Consider the following 17,317-nt stretch of genomic DNA (forward strand, 5'->3'; position numbering starts at 1 on the left):
ATTCCCTCCAAAGGTGTAGAGGGACAAGTTGTCCGTAGAAATATAATTCTATTCCTATGATGTACTCTCTCTCCCACATGGAATTACACCTAGCCTCCTAGCCTTTGTGGGTGTATCCGAAGTCGCACTGTAGAGGTTTTATTACTAGTTATAAATGGGAGGATGTTAACTTAATGGATTGCTGGTTAGAAATACCAAACGTTCCTTTCTATTTCCCAGTGTAAACTAGTGGTATTTTAGGCACTGCTCTCCTGAGGGTGGGGAGACGCTAGCTACTGTATTTAAGCCTCTGCTCAGTGCTGTGGGTTTTTCTCCTCCCTTTCTCTTACTCATCCCTCCTCTCCCCTCCACCTCCCCCCTCACTATAACAAGCCCAGCACTGCAGTCGCCGCTCCTTTAACAAGGTGGCACTGTTGTTGAGCTGCTGGGCTAGAGCAGCCTCAAAGGACGGGAGGCTTTTTCCCTTCTAACAGAGATGACTGTGAGCTGCCATTGCCCCTGTAGACACAGGAGATAGGATCCATTGGCTTCTTCTCACTGCTACCACTGCTGCCGTTAGTGTCATAAGCCGGTGTAGCCTGCGCTTCTGCTGCTGCCTGTACCACTCCATCGCTGCTGCTCTCCCTGCCTCTGATCCTTGTGGGCAGAGTGGGATGGAAGCCCTCGCTGGAAGCCTTTTCATGGAAATGCTCTTTGACGTTATTTGCGCTGTAGCTCCGTGCTGGTGACAACATGCCGTTAAAATGGAAAAGCGGTTCTCCTGTCAGCTGGAAATTCCCAGTGCAAGTTCTTAAGACATCCAGGTCCTCACCTCTCTCTCCTGCCTATATGTGAGTAAGGAAAAAATTCCATTCATAGCATGCTGTGGTGGTGTATTTTCAGTTTTAGATTTCAGTTCAGTTGTGGTGTATTATTTTGGGGTATGGGGAGTCCCCCTCTCTCATTGCAGCCTAATTGGGCAGAATATGATGGGAGTGTTGTTGTGTGTCGATTTAATACTCTCCTTTGTGCCGCGTGTGATGACTGGCCAGCTAGCGGAGCGCTGTACTCTAGATCGGTGTGATGACTGGCCAGCTAGCGGAACGCTGTCCTCTATAGCGGTGTGATGACTGGCCAGCTAGCGGAGCGCTGTCCTCTATAGCGGTGTGATGACTGGCCAGCTAGCGGAGCGCTGTCCTCTAGAGCGGTGTGAGGACTGGCCAGCTAGCGGAGCGCTGTCTTCTAGAGCGGTGTGATGACTGGCCAGCTAGCGGAGCGCTGTCCTCTATAGCGGTGTGATGACTGGCCAGCTAGCGGAGCGCTGTCCTCTATAGCGGTGTGATGACTGGCCAGCTAGCGGAGCGCTGTCCTCTATAGCGGTGTGATGACTGGCCAGCTAGCGGAACGCTGTCCTCTATAGCGGTGTGATGACTGGCCAGCTAGCGGAGCGCTGTCCTCTATAGCGGTGTGATGACTGGCCAGCTAGCGGAGCGCTGTCCTCTATAGCGGTGTGATGACTGGCCAGCTAGCGGAACGCTGTCCTCTATAGCGGTGTGATGACTGGCCAGCTAGCGGAGCGCTGTCCTCTATAGCGGTGTGATGACTGGCCAGCTAGCGGAGCGCTGTCCTCTATAGCGGTGTGATGACTGGCCAGCTAGCGGAGCGCTGTCCTCTATAGCGGTGTGATGACTGGCCAGCTAGCGGAGCGCTGTCCTCTAGAGCGGTGTGATGACTGGCCAGCTAGCGGAGCGCTGTCTTCTAGAGCGGTGTGATGACTGGCCAGCTAGCGGAGCGCTGTCCTCTATAGCGGTGTGATGACTGGCCAGCTAGCGGAGCGCTGTCCTCTATAGCGGTGTGATGACTGGCCAGCTAGTGGAGCGCTGTCCTCTATAGCGGTGTGATGACTGGCCAGCTAGCGGAACGCTGTCCTCTATAGCGGTGTGATGACTGGCCAGCTAGCGGAGCGCTGTCCTCTATAGCGGTGTGATGACTGGCCAGCTAGCGGAGCGCTGTCCTCTATAGCGGTGTGATGACTGGCCAACTAGCGGAACGCTGTCCTCTATAGCGGTGTGATGACTGGCCAGCTAGCGGAGCGCTGTCCTCTATAGCGGTGTGATGACTGGCCAGCTAGCGGAGCGCTGTCCTCTATAGCGGTGTGATGACTGGCCAGCTAGCGGAGCGCTGTCCTCTATAGCGGTGTGATGACTGGCTAGCTAGCGGAGCGCTGTCCTCTAGAGCGGTGTGATGACTGGCCAGCTAGCGGAGCGCTGTCCTCTATAGCGGTGTGATGACTGGCCAGCTAGCGGAGCGCTGTCCTCTAGAGCGGTGTGCTGACTGGCCAGCTAGCGGAACGCTGTCCTCTAGAGCAGTATGGCTTATTATCCATGGACGTGGCCCATTTTACAATTTTCTGGGGCAAGGACTACATCCACTGCCCCTCTCCGCCCTCTCTGGGGCTGTGTTTTTCCACCGCAAGGACTGTCGGCCGCCACAGCAAGCTTGGGAGGAGGAGCCTGCCTTCCTTTGTCAGGGCGTCAGGCTTGCCCTGGTTTAGGAGCTATTGTCTGTTGCTGTGGAGGGGGGAAGGGCAGAATATGGAGGGTCCCTCCAGGCTCTCTTTCCTCCATCTCCTCCTTTCTGGGCGAGAAGCCCCATATCATCCTCTGCCAGTCACCCTGCTAGGCTAGCTCTAGGTAAATGGCAGGGATCAGAGTATCTTTCCTAACCAGTGTACAGTAGTAACCTGTTTTAATCTGTCTTGAAAGACAGTGTACAGTAACCAAGCTTAATCTGGTTTGGAGGATAGTAAACAGTAGTAACCTGGTTTAATCTGCCTTGGAGGATAGTATACAGTAGTAACCTGGTTTGGAGGATAGTAAACAGTAGTAACCTGGCTTAATCTAGCATGGAGGACAGTGTACAGTAACCTACCTTAATCTGGTTTGGAGGACAGTGTACAGTAACCTGGTTTAACCCGGTTTGGAGGACAGTGTACAGTAATTTGGCTTAATCTGGTTTGGAGAACAGTGTACAGTAACCAGGCTTAATCTGCCTTGGTGGATAGTATACCGTAGTAACCTGGCTTGGAGGATAGTATACAGTAGTAACCTGGCTTTATCTGGTTTGGAGAACAGTGTACAGTAACTTGTTTTAATCTGGTTTGAAGGATAGTGTACAGTAACCTGATTTAATCTGACTTGGAGGATAATGTACAGTAGTAATTTGTCCTAATCTGGTTTGGAGGACAGTATACGGTAACCTGGCTTAGTCTGGCTTGGAGGATAGTGTACAGTAGTAACCTGTCCTAATCTGGCTTGGAGAACAGTGTACATTAATCTGTCTTGGAGGACTGGCATCCTTAGGAGCAGAGACGGTATCAGTGCTGTCAATCCTGGCAAGTGAAAATGAACGTTGGTACATTGCTTCTTAGTTAAAGCTAGATTGAAAGGCTAATGGTCAGTTGATGAATGTGTGTGTGATTTTTGGCTTAATTTTATCCTCATATTTCTAGTGGAATTTCAGGCTCTGTTTGCTCGTTCTTTATTGCAAAATGAATGAGATGGTCTCGATATATGCTTTCCAATACAGTAGATGCGTCATTTACATTAGATATTGCATGCGGTAACATTAGGCTTATTGGCATAAAAATGTCTACATTTTACCTTACCTTTCTATAAACTTTCTATGCCTCCTGAGTGGATGCAAATACTGTAAGTTTGTTTACATTGCGGTCATCCATGCCCTATCTAAGTGAACTCCCTAATGCGTTGCAGATGCATAGAATGTTTGATTTTTCCCATCAACCCAATTATATTTACATGGTAAAGCACCAAGAATACTCCTTCAGTGTTCTAGTGTTCAGGGGTTGAGGTAAATGGAATGGCAGGTAAATCTCTAAAAGAAAAAGGGGTTGAGTCTTAATGTGCATTAGTTTACATACGGATTCACATCAAGTCTGTGCCTGTAATGTTTTGGCTAATATTTCCCAAAACCAGAATGACATCATGGGAAAAATTCCTTTACAGTCACAGTACATTTCTAAATGTAATTCAAATTGAACATTTGCGCATAATTGTATATCAAAAGAGTTAATTTATTTTTGTATCCTAAATTGAATTGACATGGACTTGACCCCATTCCTGGAGCCACCAATTCTCACATGGGAGACTTAGTTTAAAGATGATTCATATGGATTGAGAAACTAACATACAGGGCTATAGACCTACATATTTTACCATTGCATATAGTGCTTTGTCTCTAACGTTAGGACAGTCAAATAGCCTTTTTCCCTTATAAAAATGACTAACAAAAAGACTAACCTTTAATACTGAGCCATGCCCTCCCTAGCCCGGCCCAGTTGCTATTTTTCCTTCTGATTTTAGGTTTCTCTATGCAGCCTACGGTAAGGATGGGAATGGGCTCTGTGTGCGTAGCTTCTCCCCTTTCACTAGATATGGCCGTTTTCAACATGGAGACTGAGTAGCATATGGGGATGCCTGTTTAACATCTACCACAGGGATAGGGTGTTTTTTTAGTTTTAATGTCACGGGCAAAAGTACAGTGAAATAAATATTCAAATTTTTAATAAGAGCTAACTTCTGCATTGCTTGCTGTTTGGGGTTTTAGACTGGTTTCTGTACAGCACTCTGACATCTGCTGTCAGGAAGCTATATACAGGGTCTGTTCCAGGGTCAGTAAGCTATATACCGGGTCAGTAGCTATATACAGAGTCAGTTCCAGGGTCAGTAGCTATATACAGAGTCAGTTCCAGGGTCAGTAGCTATATACAGAGTCAGTTCCAGGGTCAGTAGCTATATACAGAGTCAGTTCCAGGGTCAGTAGCTATATACAGAGTCAGTTCCAGGGTCAGTAGCTATATACAGAGTCAGTTCCAGGGTCAGTAAGCTATATACAGAGTCAGTTCCAGGGTCAGTAAGCTATATACAGAGTCAGTTCCAGGGTCAGTAAGCTATATACAGAGTCAGTTCCAGGGTCAGTAGCTATATACAGAGTCAGTTCCAGGGTCAGTAAGCTATATACAGAGTCAGTTCCAGGGTCAGTAAGCTATATACAGAGTCAGTTCCAGGGTCAGTAAGCTATATACAGAGTCAGTTCCAGGGTCAGTAAGCTATATACAGGGTCAGTTCCAGGGTCAGTAAGCTATATACAGAGTCAGTTCCAGGGTCAGTAGCTATATACAGAGTCAGTTCCAGGGTCAGTAGCTATATACAGAGTCAGTTCCAGGGTCAGTAAGCTATATACAGAGTCAGTTCCAGGGTCAGTAAGCTATATGCAGGGTCAGTTCCAGGGTCAGTAAGCTATAAACAGAGTCAGTTCCAGGGTCAGTAAGCTATATACAGGGTCAGTTCCAGGGTCAGTAAGCTATATACAGAGTCAGTTCCAGGGTCAGTAAGCTATATACAGAGTCAGTTCCAGGGTCAGTAAGCTATATACAGAGTCAGTTCCAGGGTCAGTAAGCTATATACAGGGTCAGTTCCAGGGTCAGTAAGCTATATACAGAGTCAGTTCCAGGGTCAGTAAGCTATATACAGAGTCAGTTCCAGGGTCAGTAAGCTATATACAGAGTCAGTTCCAGGGTCAGTAAGCTATATACAGGGTCAGTTCCAGGGTCAGTAAGCTATATACAGGGTCAGTTCCAGGGTCAGTAAGCTATATACAGGGTCAGTTCCAGGGTCAGTAAGCTATATACAGAGTCAGTTCCAGGGTCAGTAAGCTATATACAGAGTCAGTTCCAGGATCAGTAGCTATATACAGGGTCAGTTCCAGGGTCAGTAAGCTATATACAGAGTCAGTTCCAGGGTCAGTAAGCTATATACAGGGTCAGTTCCAGGGTCAGTAAGCTATATACAGGGTCAGTTCCAGGGTCAGTAAGCTATATACAGGGTCAGTTCCAGGGTCAGTAAGCTATATACAGAGTCAGTTCCAGGGTCAGTAAGCTATATACAGAGTCAGTTCCAGGGTCAGTAAGCTATATACAGGGTCAGTTCCAGGGTCAGTAAGCTATATACAGAGTCAGTTCCAGGGTCAGTAGCTATGTACACAGTCAGTAGCTGTATACAGGGTCAGTTCCATTACTATATTTACAATGTGCATGGATACTGGAGTGATGGAGGTAGACAGGTATAGGGGTAAGGTGACTAGACATTAGGATATATGATGAACAGAGTAGCAGCTTCGTAAATTAAGATTATATGTGAGTGAGTATACATGTGTGTGTGTGTGTGTTGGAGTGTGCGTGAGTCAAATCACATTTTATTGGTCACCTACACATGGTTAGCAGATGTTATTGTGAGTGTTGCGAAATGCTTCTGCTTCTAGATCCGACAGTGCAGCAGTATCTAACAGGTAATATCTAACAAATTCCACAACATAACCTAATACACACAATCTAGTAAAGGAATGGGATGAGAATATATAAGTATAAAATATATGGATGAGCAGTGACAGAGCGGCTAAGATGCAATAGATAGTATAGAATAGATAGTGTAGTATACAGTATATACATATGAGATAAGTAATGCGAGATATGTAAACATTCTTAAGTGTGCAGAGTCCTGTGAGTGTGCATAGAGGCAGTGCAAAAATAAAACAAGGGCCAACTCAGATAGCCCGTATAGCCATTTTGTTAGCTATTTAGCAGTCTTATGGCTTTGGGATAGAAGCTGTTCAGGATGTCTGGTTTCAGACTTTATGCACCGGTGCCGCTTGCTTTGCTGAAGCAGAGAGAACAGTCTAGGGCTTGGGTGTTTGGAGTCTTTAACAATTTTCCGGGGCTTCGTTTCACACACTGATTTTAAAGGTCCTGGATGGCAGAAAGCTCTGCCACAGTGATCTACCGGGCTGTCCTCACCACCCTCTGTAGTGCCATGCAATCGAGGGCGGTGCTGTCGCCGTACCAAGCAGTGATGCAGCAGGTGAAGATGCTCTCAGTGGTGCAGCTGTAGATAGTGCAGCCAAACATTTTCTCAACCTCCTGAGGGGGAAGAGGCGCTGTTCGCGCCTTTTTCACAACGTTGTGTACACCATTTTAAGTCCTTAGTGATTTGGACCCCGAGGAACTTGAAGCTCTCGACCCGCTCCACTGCAGCCCCGCTGATGTGGATGGGGGCGTGTTCCTGTAGTCCACAGAAGAAGAGCTGGTGTGTGTGTTAATGTGTGTTAGCTGGAGATTATTATAGAGATGGGTCTGTGTGTTTGCCTTCAGTGATTCCACTCGTGTCTAAATATAGCCTCTGCCCATAGTGCAGATTTCACGCTTAGAAGGAATGGCAAAGGTGCACTGCCCAGAAGACACATGGAAGTTCACTGGGAATTTCAGGTGTTTATCCTTGCCACTATGCAAAGTCCTTTACAGTTAATTTCATCCTCACGTCAAGGACACTGGTAAAATCTGAAATTATATTCAGCGGTTTGTGCTATTTTAACATTCTTAAACATTTCCCCATCTGTCTTCCTCAACCAATGTCCATAAGATTGTTTGACCCTATGTTAACCACTGAAAGACAAGGCCATAGGACAAATTAGTATAGGCTGTACGATCTGATCTTGAAATGACATCATATTAATGAAACATTAGGCCTAAAGTGATCAACAAGAAATGAAATGGAAGTGGATTATTTTTCTATGGTGGCGTAAGGAGAAACAACAACCTGATGTCCTGATTTTCCTGGCATCTGAGGGAAAACAATTCACTTAAGTGAAAAAAAAGAAACATGTAATAAACTGTCTGGAAAGCATATTGTGCACTAAGACTTTGCATTTGGCGGCAGAATCAGCTCATGCAAACATTGGTCTCTAGTCCCTGAGGAATGTAGCTGGCTGGCCCTAACCCATCATGGCTGCTCCGTATCTCTATTTTCGGTTCTCTCTCCACTGCTCCCAGTTCCCTTGACACCACTGTTTTACCTTGTTACAATGAGGCTGGACACTACAGTCCAATTTGACTTGTGTGATAATCATCCTGGCTTGGCAACCAGAAAAGTGGAGTTTCCAACCTAGTGGCCCATACCATAGCAGGGGGGTTTGTAGACTAGTTGAAGTGTAGCTAGTCTAACCACACATTCATTTTTGTCTCATTACTTTCAAGAGAGCCGGCCAGGAAATCTCTTTTGGGGGGGGGGGGGCTTATGGGTTTTTAACTGTTTTAGCCTTGTTTCATCAAAAGCATCTTACTCTAATCTTACATTATTGTTCTTTAGTGAATGGGCTTATTAAGTGGTGTGAGTGTGTCTAGCCTGGCAGGTACAGCAATGCCACCAATGCCATACGACGTCCCCAGTCCACCGTGATAGACAGCTAAACACAATAGCACCACATTTCTCCTTGTTTGGCCTGTTTGATTAGGTTTGATTGTCCAATGTTTTCAAAAACACTCCAACACTCATTAAGCCTACATGTTCTGTGCCCCCTGCATATCAATTCAGTATGGTTGAGAAGAGTGAGAAGAGCACACCCTCAAAAACCCAATCTAAATGTGATTTGATTATGCAATACTCAGGATTTATTTACACAATAGGCTAGTAATAATGCTTGAATGGTTTGTCTACAATTCAGAGTCCTTGCTCTCCCCCCCAGACAGTGTTTTCTGATGAATCATACCTCTGTTTTCACAAAATGGCCACAATGAACCTTTGCTACAGAAATAGACATTTGGCAAGTAAGACTTTCTTCAACGGGCAGTGCGGTTAAAAATGTGATTTTCAATGTCTTTTGGTGATATTTCCACACTATGATGTCAAAATAACACTCTGAAATTGTGAAAATGATGATACTGCCCAGTTTGTCTAAGAGCTGTTTCAAAAAAATGCCTGGATTTCCAGCCTGCTCAGGTGGGATGAAACTTTTGGTCCACATCATGATGTCACAATGTGATCTGATTTATAATAGACCAATGACTGTTCATCTGGTTAACCTCTCTTGGGTATGTGAGACGTTAGCGTCCCACCTCTTCAACAGCCAGTGAAACTGCTGGGCGCCAAATTCAAATACAGAAATACTCATTATAAAAATTCAGAAAACAAAACATATTTTTCATAGGTTTAAAGATTAACTTCTTGTGAATCCAACCACGGTGTCAGATTTTAAAAAGTCTTTACGGCGAAAGCATACCTTACGATTATTTGAGAACATAGCCCACTAGACAAATCATTACAAACAGTAACCAGCCAAGTAGAACAGTTACACAAGTCAGAAATAGAGATAAAATGAATCCCTTACCTTTGATGATCTTCATATGGTTGCACTCAGCAGACATTCATTTACTCAATAAATGTTCCTTTTGTTCGATAAAGTCTCTTTATATCCAAAAACCTCCGTTTTGTTCGCGTTTTCTTCAGTAATCCACAGGCTCAAACGCAGTCAAAACAGGCAGACAAAAAAATCCATATTCTGTGAAGTTCCATATTCTGTTAGATTCAATCATCAGATTGTTTTTAGCCTAAATAATCGATAATATTTCAACCGGACAATAACGTTGTCAATATAAAAGGTAAACAAGAAAGGCACTCTATCGGTCGCGTGCATGAAAAAGCTCTGTGACACTTTAGGGTCCACTCATTCAGACTCCTCTTACTTCCTCATTTTTCAGAATACAAACCTGAAACAATTTCTAAAGACTGTTGACATCTAGTGGAAGGCATAGGAACTGCAATTTGAGTCCTAAGTCAATGGCATTGAATAGAAAACTACAAAACCAACAAACAAAACTACTTCCTCAATGGATTTTTCTCAGTTTTTTGCCTGCCAAATCAGTTCTGTTATACTCACAGACACTATTTTAACAGTTTTGGAAACTTTAGAGTGTTTTCTATCCAAATCTACCAGTTATATGCATATCATATCTTCTGGGCGCGAGAAGCAGGCAGTTTAATTTGGGCATGCATTTCATCCAAAATTCAAAATGCTGCCCTCTACCCTAGAGAAGTTGAGGGGGTGGGCTCTAGTCCAGCCTATCTGCCAATCAGGGCTGTTTAAAATACTGTATAGTCACATTTGTTTCCTAACACCAAAGAAGCTCAGGAAAATAAATGATAATGGAAATACCTCTGACATATTTTTTAAATATACAGTTATTTCAAATCAAATTATTGGTCGCATTCACATATTTAGCAGATGTTGTTGCGGGTGTAGCGAAATGCTTGTGTTTCTAGCGCCAACAGAGCAGTAATATCTAACAATTCACAACAATACACACAAATCCAAAAGTAAAAGAATTGAATGAAGAAATAAATAAATAAATATGAGGATGAGCAATGTCAGATTGGCATTGACTAAAATACAGTATATACATATGACATGAGTAAAGCATTATGTGAACATTATTAAAGTGACTAGTGTTCCATTATTAAAGTGAAGCCGGCTAGTGATGGCTATTTAACAGTCTGATGTCCTTGAGATAGAAGCTGTTTTTCAGTCTCTCGGCCCCAGCTTTGATGCACCTGTACTGACCTTGCCTTCTGGATGATAGCGGGGTGAACAGGCCATGGTTCGGGTGGCTGATTTCCTTGATGATATTTTTGGCCTTCCTGTGACATCGGGTGCTGTAGGTGTCCTGGAGGGCAAGCAGTGTGCCCCCGGTGATGTGTTGGGCAAACTGCACCACCCTCTGGAGAGCCCTGCGGTTGCGGGCAGTGCAGTTTCCATACCAGGTGGTGATACAGACCGACAGAATGCTTTCAATTGTGCATCTGTAAAAGTTTGAGGGTTTTAGGTGCCAAGCCACATTTCTTCATCCTCCTGAGGTTGAAGAGGCACTGTTGCGTCTTCACCACACTGTCTGTGTGAGTGGACCATTTCAGATTGTCCGTGACGTGTCGCCGAGGAACTTAAAGCTTTCCCCTTCTCCACTGCGGTCCTGTCGATATGGAAAGGGGCTTGCTCCCTCTGCGGTTTCCTAAAGTCCACGATCAGCTCCTTTGTTTTGTTGCCGTTGAGGGAGAGGTTATTTTCCTGGCACCACTCCGCCAGGGCCCTAACCTCCTAGACATACAGTGATGATTTAAAAATACAATTACTAAGACTGCATGGGGCCTTTAATCTATGTAGGCTAAATTGAATTGATATAGGCTTATGCAGGTGTATGTGTTCAGGTGGAGGAGACTTGAGAGGATTGGTATTTTATTAGTGTTGGGAATAAGTCTCTCTAATTGAATTGGCCTTTGCCTTTTTATGAATAAGAAGGTAATTTTCCCGAACACATGGATTGCTGTCTGCCGCTGTGACAGTCAGTGGAGAATAGATGCTGCTGTGTGTTTGGTGTGGCTCCTCTTCATAAGCTGCATTCACCCCAAGGTTTATTTCTGTTCCAGACAGCTCAGATATGATGCTATTACGGCAGCTCCCAGTAGCATTAGCATATCTTTCTTCCTGACTTTTTAAATTATGAAATAGAAAATCTGCCGACAATACTGCTGGATAAATAAATGCTGGAGATCTTAAGCGTTTCTCAGTAAAGCACATTTGGTGCAGGATGTGGTGACTCATATTGCGTGACTGGAACTCTATTCTCCTTCATATCAGAAATGTCAATTTTCTTGGCATAATCTCTCAAACTATCTCAACAGTGGATGCTCACAAACTGCAGATCACATGCACTCATATTAATGTAGCAGGAGATGATACCAGAGGGTTGCATGAGCATTATCAATCAAAAGCGTTTTTAGCTGCTGTGTCGACTTAACAGTTGAGTGCCATCTGTTTGCAGTTAAAATGCACCCTCTCTTAATAAAAATGCCCGCTGCTTATATTACATCATGGCTACTTTTGTCTCGTTGAAAATTCTGACTTCAAAGCTAGTATTATTATACATCTAACATTTTCTGTAAATTAATCTGTTGTTTTTGCTCTTTATTCAAGTGCTTGGTGCTTTATTTTCAAATGGGTATAAACACTAACGGGCACAGCAACCATTTTATTATTTTCTAGTAAGCAGCGTCCCGATTTCAAAAGTTAATGGGGGGGGAGTAGAAAGACACCTTTCTGTTTGATCTGGTCGCTCCCTCTACGCTTAATCCAGAGGCGAGCGTCGTGTCCAACAAAGTTAAAAGTGATGTTGGGTAGTCAAAGATGGGGATGTGCTAAGGTCAGTCCCTCAGTGTATCTCATTCACAGGGAGAAGAAGTCTGGCACAGAATGAAATCACATCACAGCTGCCCCTCAAACCAGTAGCCTATTGGAACACGCTGTAGTATATCATTATGATTTATTGAAACATTTGTTATGCTAATTCTCTATTCTCTGTCTGAAACAATGTCCTGGTTTTATAAAGCGACACAGTAGAGGAGTTCATGAGGTGAATTAGGATTTCCCCGATGTGCTGCAAGGGGTCTTTTCACCTCCTTTGCGGTACTGTTTGTCATTTTATACAGCAGGTAGGGGTTTATTGTTGGCTTGTCCATCACGCTACACACTTTGAGGTGCAGCCCAGGTAGCAAATATGGTATCATCCTGTGTTGGTTTTGGAGGGGAAACCTTGGCCAAACTATAACATTGTAAAACATGACTTGCTGCGAATGAGTTGCTTTGTTGGATCAGTATGCTGCATAGCATCTAGTCATTTAATTATACTGAACCAGTTCCCTGGGGGAGGGGGGGTATTATCTTTTGTTGGTGTTTCTGATGTGTTTTTTTTGCAGTATGTTTCTTTTAATTATTTAATTGTTTTGTCAGTAAAGGCATTCTCTTTATTTTGTTATTCTTAATTCCAATGATTGTCACACAAACAGGAAGTGGAGAAATGGCCTACTAAACAGTGTCAGTTTGATGAATGAGCAGCTGTCAATGGGTTTTATTTCCTCATTGTAGGGTGGAGATAGATGGTTTGACAACACTCTGTTCCTCTAGCTTTAGTTTTAATCCAATACTCCCCCACTTTTATAAATTAATCCCTCAAACAGATGTGTGAATGAGAGGAAATAGAGACAGTCTGCTGCTCTTAAGATGCATGTTTTCATTATAGTCATCTTCCAATTTACAAAAGCAATTAAGATGCATCGCACACCTAACCCCCATCCAATTTGGCCAATTTTAATTAATTATTCCCTGATGTATTTCTGATAAATGGTTCAGTCCCCATTCCATAAAGCAGATGATTATTGCCATGTTCCAGCATCTTGTTAAGAGAGTACTGCCATCCACAACCCACACACACTGAAAATTTGGGCCTATTAAAATTGACTTTTGTTAAATAAATTGTATTTCTGAGAAATGTGTGTTTGTGGCCTAGTTCAGCAATTCTCAACTAGTGGGTCGCGACCCAGGTTTTGAATGGGTTGGGAGTGGCTGAGAAATGTTTATATATATATATATATATATATATATATATATATATATATATATATATATATATATATATATAGATATATATATATATATAGATATATATAGAGATCTCTAGATAGATAGATATATATAGAGATCTCTAGATAGATAGATATATATAGAGATCTCTAGATAGATAGATATATATAGAGATCTCTAGATAGATATATATATATAGAGATCTCTAGATAGATATATACAGTGGGGCAAAAAAAGTATTTAGTCAGCCACCAATTGTGCAAGTTCTCCCTCTTAAAAAGATGAGAGAGACCTGTAATTTTCATCATAGGTACACTTCAACTATGACAGACAAAATGAGAAAAGCAAATCCAGAAAATCACATTGTAGGATTTTTTATGAATTTATTTGCAAATTATGGTGGAAAATAAGTATTTGGTCACCTACAAACAAGCAAGATTTCTGGCTCTCACAGACCTGTAACTTCTTTAAGAGGCTCCTCTGTCCTCCACTCGTTACCTGTATTAATGGCACTTGTTTGAACTTGTTATCAGTATAAAAGACACCTGTCCACAACCTCAAACAGTCACACTCCAAACTCCACTATGGCCAAGACCAAAGAGCTGTCAAAGGACACCAGAAACAAAATTGTAGACCTACACCAGGCTGGGAAGACTGAATCTGCAATAGGTAAGCAGCTTGGTTTGAAGAAATCAACTGTGGGAGAACTTGCACAATTGGTGGCTGACTAAATACTTTTTTGCCCCACTGTATATATAAATATGGAAAAAGTATGAACTTAAACCAGGTAGAAAGTGTGTCGAAATTATTATAATGAACGAATTAATAAATAATTTAATCTCTCAACAATTTTTCTTCAATCACAGTATTTTCAATCTAGAGATTTGTGGTCTCAAACCAGTGAGTTTATTAACATTATTCATCAATAATATTGGCAAAATTGTATTATTGAAAATGAAAGAGGTGGGAATGTTGTTCCCTTCTCATAGAATTGTTACATTTACTATCAATATAGCATTAAAAAAAATATCCAGATATATTTTGCTGATTTATTTTTCTAGACAATTTCGGTCCCGAGGCAAAACTTGTTCACAAAAATTGTCTTAGTCTGTGCGTTTTTATTTCACGTGTGTTTTTCACTGTAAATCTGCTGCTCGTGGATTAAACGTCAGATGCCATTTGTGTTTGCTCCCCTCACCGACAGCAAGAAACAGATTTTTTATGACTGGGATGCTGTAAATCAGGGGTCCCCAATTACATTCAGTCATGGGCCGATTCTTCCTTGAGCGGATGATCGGGGGGCCGGAACGTAGTTATACATAATTTGTACAAAGCAAATTGACCACAAGAATCCTAAACGGTTATATAGTATTTGACAAAGACAGAATAGTTTCAAACCTTGCTTAAATTGGGATATAGTCACAAATGCCCCTCTAGTTATTCCTAAGAATACTTGAACAGATTTCCTAAATTAAAATCACTTTGAACTCATTTACTGGTGATTGTACAGTGTTTTATGTCCAAGAACCAACATTATTATTATTTTTGTTCAGAGAACTTGGGAGGCCAAATAACATCATCCTGCTCTAGATGTTGTTCTCTTTGTTTTTCGTTCCGGCAGCCACCAGCACTCCTTTGTGGTATGGACAACCCACTCTCTCCTTGCTGCTTCTCCGACTTACCACCTGACAGGGTAAATGTACCAGTACCCTGCCTGTGCTGTGTGTCAGTGTGTTTGTTGTCACTCCTCTAGCCATGAATCCTCAGCATCAAGTGGTGGTGGTTTTGACCCTGAATTCCTGCAAGCTAGAGCCCACTAGGCCATCCACCCTCCCCTCCCTGTAGAAACAGTAGAGCCCACTAGGCCATCCACTCTCACCTCCCTGTAGAAACACTAGAGCCCACTAGGCCACCCACCCTCACCTCCCTTTAGAAACACTAGAGCCCACTAGGCCATCCACCCTCACCTCCCTGTAGAAACACTAGAGCCCACTAGGCCATCCACTCTCACCTCCCTGTAGAAACACTAGAGCCCACTAGGCCATCCACCCTCACCTCCCTGTAGAAACACTAGAGCCCACTAGGCCATCCACCCTCACCTCCCTGTAGAAATAATAGAGCCCACTAGGCCATCCACCCTCACCTCCCTGTAGAAACACTAGAGTCCACTAGGCCATCCACCCTCACCTCCCTGTAGAAACACTAGAGCCCACTAGGCCATCCACCCTCACCTCCCTGTAGAAACACTAGAGCCAACTAGGCCATCCACCCTCACCTCCCTGTAGAAACACTAGAGCCCACTAGGCCATCCACCCTCACCTCCCTGTAGAAACACTAGAGCCCACTAGGCCATCCACCCTCACCTCCCTGTAGAAACACTAGAGCCCACTAGGCCATCCACTCTCACCTCCCTGTCGAAACACTAGAGCCCACTAGGCCATCCACTCTCACCTCCCTGTAGAAACACTAGAGTCCACTAGGCCATCCACCCTCACCTCCCTGTAGAAACACTAGAGCCCACTAGGCCATCCACCCTCACCTCCCTGTAGAAACACTAGAGCCCACTAGGCCATCCACCCTCACCTCCCTGTAGAAACACTAGAGCCAACTAGGCCATCCACCCTCACCTCCCTGTAGAAACACTAGAGCCCACTAGGCCATCCACCCTCACCTCCCTGTAGAAACACTAGAGCCCACTAGGCCATCCACCCTCACCTCCCTGTAGAAACACTAGAGCCCACTATGCCATCCACCCTCACCTCCCTGTAGAAACACTAGAGCCCACTAGGCCATCCACCCTCACCTCCCTGTAGAAACACTAGAGCCCACTAGGCCATCCACCCTCACCTCCCTGTAGAAACACTAGAGCCCACTAGGCCATCCACCCTCACCTCCCTGTAGAAACACTAGAGCCCACTAGGCCATCCACCCTCACCTCCCTGTAGAAACACTAGAGCCCACTAGGCCATCCACCCTCCCCTCCCTGTAGAAACACTAGAGCCCACTAGGCCATCCACCCTCACCTCCCTGTAGAAACACTAGAGCCCACTAGGCCATCCACTCTCACCTCCCTGTAGAAACACTAGAGCCCACTAGGCCATCCACTCTCACCTCCCTGTAGAAACACTAGAGCCCACTAGGCCATCCACCCTCACCTCCCTGTAGAAACACTAGAGCCAACTAGGCCATCCACCCTCACCTCCCTGTAGAAACACTAGAGCCCACTAGGCCATCCACCCTCACCTCCCTGTAGAAACACTAGAGCCCACTAGGCCATCCACCCTCACCTCCCTTTAGAAACACTAGAGCCCACTAGGCCATCCACCCTCACCTCCCTGTAGAAACACTAGAGCCCACTAGGCCATCCACCCTCACCTCCCTGTAGAAACACTAGAGCCCACTAGGCCATCCACCCTCACCTCCCTGTAGAAACACTAGAGCCCACTAGGCCATCCACTCTCACCTCCCTGTCGAAACACTAGAGCCCACTAGGCCATCCACTCTCACCTCCCTGTAGAAACACTAGAGTCCACTAGGCCATCCACCCTCACCTCCCTGTAGAAACACTAGAGCCCACTAGGCCATCCACCCTCACCTCCCTGTAGAAACACTAGAGCCCACTAGGCCATCCACTCTCACCTCCCTGTAGAAACACTAGAGCCCACTAGGCCATCCACCCTCACCTCCCTGTAGAAACACTAGAGCCCACTAGGCCATCCACCCTCACCTCCCTGTAGAAACACTAGAGCCCACTAGGCCATCCACCCTCACCTCCCTGTAGAAACACTAGAGCCCACTAGGCCATCCACTCTCACCTCCCTGTCGAAACACTAGAGCCCACTAGGCCATCCACTCTCACCTCCCTGTAGAAACACTAGAGTCCACTAGGCCATCCACCCTCACCTCCCTGTAGAAACACTAGAGCCCACTAGGCCATCCACTCTCACCTCCCTGTAGAAACACTAGAGCCCACTAGGCCATCCACCCTCACCTCCCTGTAGAAACACTAGAGCCCACTAGG

General features: G+C 44.6%; 1 protein-coding gene across 6 annotated transcripts in view; it reads left to right on the plus strand.

Annotated features, from left to right (window-relative positions):
* LOC129863344 (kelch-like protein 13) overlaps window positions 1-17,317 on the plus strand; it is a 65,949-nt gene that overhangs the window by 14,642 nt on the left and 33,990 nt on the right. For 2 of the 6 annotated variants that reach the window (XM_055935253.1, XM_055935254.1), the window contains exon 3: window positions 14,918-14,989. The exons of 2 other annotated variants lie outside the window; for them this stretch is intronic. In XM_055935253.1, coding sequence (XP_055791228.1) covers window positions 14,918-14,989 — 72 coding nt within the window. Of the gene's footprint in view, window positions 1-367; window positions 831-14,917; window positions 14,990-17,317 lie in introns of those variants that run through there. 2 more of the 6 variants (XM_055935252.1, XM_055935255.1) reach the window with 2 other exon arrangements.

Source organism: Salvelinus fontinalis, chromosome 10 (genome assembly GCF_029448725.1).
Source record: "Salvelinus fontinalis isolate EN_2023a chromosome 10, ASM2944872v1, whole genome shotgun sequence".
Taxonomy (NCBI): Eukaryota; Metazoa; Chordata; class Actinopteri; order Salmoniformes; family Salmonidae; genus Salvelinus; species Salvelinus fontinalis.